The sequence below is a fragment of the Labeo rohita genome, chromosome 21, assembly GCF_022985175.1.
Source record: "Labeo rohita strain BAU-BD-2019 chromosome 21, IGBB_LRoh.1.0, whole genome shotgun sequence".
Classification (NCBI taxonomy): Eukaryota; Metazoa; Chordata; class Actinopteri; order Cypriniformes; family Cyprinidae; genus Labeo; species Labeo rohita.
Window position 1 is genome coordinate 22,270,096 of NC_066889.1, and position 6,000 is coordinate 22,276,095.

The 6,000-nt window shown below is 36.2% G+C and overlaps 1 protein-coding gene across 2 annotated transcripts in view; it reads left to right on the top strand.

Moving 5' to 3' along the window:
• Window positions 1-5,682, top strand: part of whrna (whirlin a) — a 115,398-nt gene extending 109,716 nt beyond the window's left edge. For both annotated transcript variants that reach the window (XM_051093523.1, XM_051093524.1), the window contains one exon: window positions 3,999-5,682. In XM_051093523.1, coding sequence (XP_050949480.1) covers window positions 3,999-4,181 — 183 coding nt within the window. In that variant the 3' untranslated portion in view covers window positions 4,182-5,682. The remainder of the gene's footprint in view (window positions 1-3,998) is intronic.
• The last annotated feature ends 318 nt before the right edge of the window (window positions 5,683-6,000 follow it).

The window sequence follows — 6,000 nt, forward strand, 5'->3', positions numbered from 1 at the left end:
GTTTTACAGCTGATTATACAATTTCAAAACCCTCTGTCAGGTCTAAAAAAAGCCGGTGCGGAGACTGAGACAATGACAGACACAAAATGAGTCCCAATCATGAGCTCCCTGTCGTCAGTCGTACAAAGGTCTATAAGAGCGCCAACAGCCTTGCTGAATTAAATAATGTGCGCAGGAGCACATGTTACAGACCTCCAGTTGTGGACAGCTGTAGAGCAAGAAGCAGGTGTTGATGTTTGACGCCATTTTGGCAGTGGATTATTCATTGTCTTTTCTAGCACTTAAAATCTCAAGCAGTCTGTCAAACAGGCTTGTGGGAAAACTGGTGGGTTTATATATGAAAGGCTCTCTGTGTTTCTACATCCGACTTGTGCTGGAGAGAAAATGATGTGCTTTTTAAGAAGGGGCCGGCTTCGGTTGTGAAAGACGAATCTGCAATTACAGTGCCGCTGATTACCGTTGATTTAACAGCAAATCAGCAGCTTCTTAATAAAAGATCGAGAGACAAAAAAAGAGCAGGGGCATGAAAACAGGAGTGCAAAAGTAAGAGTATAAGAGACGGTGAAAGTAAGCTAGAAGAAAGGAAGTAAATGAAAGCGATTGAGAGACGAGAAAGTGCGTCTGGGGAGGAAAGAAATGGACAGGCATGAGTGGGTTTTAATTCCCCGGCTGCAGTCGGTTCATCAGCGTCATAATGAAAATCCAACAACAAAAGCGGCTGTAGATTAGATAATGTGGAGCTCTTTTGTTTCGATCATTTTCAGCCGGTGAATGAAAGAAGATGAGGTGCTGGTGAGATCTAAGTGGATGACTCTTGCATTTTAGCCTCCATTAGGTTACTACTTCCTGTTGTGCAAGTGCTGTCATTCTCTGAAGCAGGCTGACTTATGATTGGTAGTTTCAGAGCAAGGATTAAAGTGGTTAAATTAGGATTTTGGAAGCTGGGGATTCAGAAATCTAGTTAAAAGGAACAAACTCAGTATATTCCGGTTTGTTTTCAGTTCGGAATTGTCTGTAGATACTTTCATGGATGTATAGAAATTCTGCAAAGACAACAAACTTTTCTGTGGTGTTATCAAGTGTTCACAGAAACTGGTGTTGGATTATTTGAATGAGATGGCACTATCTCTTACAGGGATAGTTTACCCAAAAATCAAACTCCTTTCATTGTTTACTCACCCTCATGTTGTTGCAAACCTGTATTATTTTCTTTCTTCTGTGGAACACAAAAGACAACATTTTGAAAAATGACTTTTTTGTGCCCATACAATGAAAGTAAGTGGGGTCCAATGTTGTTTACACCACAACATTCTAGTATCTTCTCTTGTGTTCCACAAAAGAAAGGAAGTCATACACGTTTGGAACATTGGGGTTATATAACAGAATTCATATTTTTGTCTGTAATGTCCCTTTCATTGTTATTTTGGCATTATATACACTGCCGTTTAAAAGTTTCTGAATAAAAGTATGAATTTCTTTCAAAGAAAGAAAGAAAAAATGTACTGACGCAAACTTTGAATGACAGTGTGTATTGTTACAAAGGATTTCTGTTTTAAATAAATGCTGTTCTTTTTAATGTTTTATTCATCAAATAATCCTGAAAAAGTATCACTGTTTCCAAAAAAATATATTAAGCATTTTCAAAAACTTTTTCCAACATTGTTAATAAATCAGCATATTAGAATGATTTCTGAAGGATCATTTGACACTGACTGGAGTAATGATGCTGAAAATTCAGCCTTGCATAACCGTAATAAATTATATTTTAAAGTATATTAAAATAGAAAACCACTATTTTGAATTGCAAAAATATTTCACAATAATACTTTTTTTCTGTATTTTTAATAAAATAAACACAGTCTTGATGAGCAGAAAATGCTTCTTTTAAAAACATGAAAAATCTTGCTGATCCCAGACTTTTGAATGGCAGTTTATTTATTAGTTAGTTAGTGTACTTATTAATGTATTTTATGCATTAACATAAACTAACAATGAGTAATACATTTGATACATTATTTATTAATCTTCTTTAAAGTTAGTTAACAAAGGTTAACAAATGTAACCTTATTGTAAAGAGTTAATGTGTTTATTTTTCACATTTTCTGTTTTCATTTCCAGTTTAGTTTAAATTGTACTACTTTTTTGTTTTATCTACTTTTGTTTATTAGGTTATTTCTGTTTAGCTTTATTTTTTTATTTCAATTTCATTTAAACTAACAAAAAACAGTACAGTATACACTTTAACTTTTTCAGAAACGTTAAAGGAGAAGTCCACTTCCAGAACAACAATTCACAAATAATTTACTCACCCCCTTGTCATCCAAGATGTTCATGTCTTTCTGTCTTCAGTCGTGAAGAAATTATGGTTTTGGAGGAAAGCATTGCAGGATTTTTCTCCGTATAATGGACTTCATTGGTGCCCCGATTTTGAACTTCCAAAATGCAGTTTAAAAAGGGCTCTAAAGAAGGGTCTTATCTAGCGAAACGATACTTTTTTCGGAAAATAATTTTTTTTAAATACTTTTTAAGCACAAAAGCTCATGTAGCACAGGCTCTGGGATGCACGTTCACGATGCTACATACTATTGAATCACGACGAAAGATCACGCGGAACGTAGGCAGAACCACAGACCCAGTGTTTACAAAGCGAACGCACAAAGACTAAGATACAAGTTTTAAACAATGTCCCCCTCTCAAGTTGTAGGAGAAAATAAGATGGCGTTTTTCGCCATACTCAGTACACAGACGATGAACTTACATGAGATTCGTAGTAGTGATGGGAAGTTCGGATCATTTTACCGACTCAGACCTTTAAGTCTTACTCAGCAAAATGAACGAATCTTATTTCGAGTCATTTCATTCATTGTAGCAAAATATAATTAAAATGTTACGTGTTACCTCCCTAACACATCTACTGCTTACACAAACGTTGATCACACTACAAACAAAACAAAACTATAATGCTATAAGAAACAGAAAACATTAATTCATTGTTTACCCGGGTCTTTAGTCTATGATTAGCTCGTCTCACCATTTATCTGACAAGTTTTCGGGTTTGAGTCGTTTGTTCATCACGTGAACGAACGACTCGAAAAACCCAAAGACTCGAAACAGGTGAACTAATTCCAGTACAGAACCTAATAGGATGTTGTGCATGCACGACTTAAGGAATCACTCCCCAAGACTCGTTCTTCCTGAGTCACATTAAAGATTAGTTCAAAATGAAAGAATCATTCAAGAACGACCCATTACTAATTCGTAGCATCGTGGATGCGTATCCCAGAGCCTGTGCTACACAAGCTTTTGTGCTTAAAGTATACAAATGTTTATTTTCCGAAAAAATGACCGATCGTTTCGCTAGATAAGACCCTTCTTCCTTGGCTGTGATCGTTTAGAGCCCTTTGAAGCTGCGTTTAAACTACATTTTGGAAGTTCAAAATCAGGGGAACCAATGAAGCCCATTATATGGAGAAAAATCCTGAAATGTTTTCCTCAAAAACCGTAATTTCTTTACGACTGAAGACAGAAAGACACAAACATCTTGGATTACAAAGGGATGAGTTAATTATTTGTAAATTGTTGTTCTCCTTTAACTCAGCAAATGAACAACTTAATTTCAGATTTAAACAATGTTTCAAGTCTCTCTAATGTGATTTATTCTGGGTTTTTCAGCAAACTATCAATCATTTCTCCACCTGGAATCACTCAGTGATGCATTGATTGTATTTTCATTTTCAAATTTGCTGAATACATCCTTCTTTGATTTCCCAGTTGAAATGCACAAACAAATGGTGTATATTCAATCTAAAATCAATTTTTGCCCAGAAGGAATATAACTTTCTTCTCAGAGTCTGCTTTAAATACCGACCTGTATTTGCACCAAATCAGACTGACAGCCTTATTTTCCTTTTATGAACATAGTCGGTCTGATTCAAACTCAACCATTAAAGCAATTTGTCTTAATTTTCTCAAACTATCTCTCATTTTCTCTCCCACAGAGAGGTGGTTCGGCTCACAACTGTGGACAGCTGAAGGTGGGTCAAGTAATCCTAGAGGTGAATGGAGTGTCTCTCAGAGGAAAGGAACATCGGGAAGCCGCACGTCTCATCGCGGAGGCCTTTAAAACCAAAGAGAAGGACTACATTGACTTCTTGATCACAGAGTTCAATGTAGCTCTATAGGACCATATGATGCTGACCGAATAAAAGAGCACTGCGACGGCCCATGACACGTCTTGCCATGATTAACCCCCAGAATCCTGTTACATGGTAGACTACAGCTCATCCTCCTCTGTGATGTTTTCAAACCAGTCACTGTTTGAAAGGCCATCCTGTGTGGACCAACCCCGCGTTGACCTTTCCGACGGCAAATGCCAGGATAGAGCAAAAGCTCAGTCTTCTGGCCGGTTTGTTTTAGAGGATGGGACCATCTTTTCATTTGGCTTATTCTTTATGAGTTTCTATAATGAAATTTGGTCACCTGACTGCAATACGGCAAGGGACTCTCTGGCGCGCTTGGAATGCGTGTCGTGTTTTTGATATACGACACCTTCATGGAGTCTAGGCCCAGCGTCTTGTCCTGGTGTGAGAGTTGTGTGAACGTGTCATTGAAATCATTGTTGTTTTTTTAAAGTCATAGCTATTTTATAAGAAATATGGATAAAATGTGTTTAAAATATATATATATATTTAAAGTTTAAGAGGTGCACATAACTACCGATTATAGTAAATACTGACTAATACCATAGAGATCAAACTGCTCACAAAAACATCTGTCATCTGCCTTTTTTTAGTCAGCCAGTTTCAATTTTTGATTGTTTGTGCTGTTTTGCAGTTTTTTTGCGTCATATGGTAATTACTAAACCATGGAAATCAGTCATTAGGACAGAAATGCTGGAGTCATGAGAGACTGTTCAAATATCTAGTGAGCTACCTATGTAGACGGCATTTTAAGACAGCAAAGAAACCTTGTTTGGCCAAATTTTGAGGCAGAGTCACATGTATTAGGGCTCAACAATAAGGATTATTCATGCTGAACAAAGCTGGATTTATTTGATCAAACATGCAGTAAAAAAGTACAATATTATTATCATTTAAAATATTGTTTTCTGTTTTGATAGGTTTTAACATGTAATTTATTCCTGTGATGCAAAGCTGAATTTTCGGATACCTTATAAGTCTGACACGGAAGGGAAGAAATTGTTGAATAAAGATATTTTTGTTTCTTCGCGCAAGAAAAATATTCTCATAGCTTTATAACATTACGATTGAACCACTGATGTCACATGGACTATTTTAACTATGTTCTTACTACCTTTCTGGGCCTTGAATTTGGTGGTTGCATTGCTATCTATCCAGGGTCAGAAATCAAAAATATCTTAATTTGTGTTCCCGAAGATGAACAAAGGTCTTACAGGTTTGGAACGACATGAGGGTAAGTAATTACTGACAGAATTTTCATTTTTGGTTAAACTATCCCTTTGATGTATAATATTTTGAATGCTTTTAAATGCATATTTAATATTCAATATAAACATTATATAAATATAGATATATATAATATATAGATTCATAGAGATATTTGTATGTGTGTTGGGGACAGTAAAAACATTGGCAGAGCAGATAGAAATCCAAACCACTGGCTTTACCTGGACAGCAGAAAAAAAAATCCTTACCGTTGAGCTCCGATTCATCTTTTTCCTGGAGACGGAAGTCTCAGAATACATTGAGACCTGTGGACAAAGCAAGAAAATGTGGATTTTTAAAATTCAGTACTGCTAAACACAGTTTCCCAACTATTGAAATCAACTGGGAGCCGTTTCTCCTGTTTACTTACTACTTGAGAGCTTATAAACTCACATTTCAGTTAGGATGCTTCCTATATAGGCCGCTCACTAGGTTTTGGGAATAGTCTTTGAGAACACGCCGGCATTGTAAGGAGTCAAAGAAAAATCATTCTCCAATTTATTTAGATGGAGTGAGAAAATGAGAAGACCCTTTA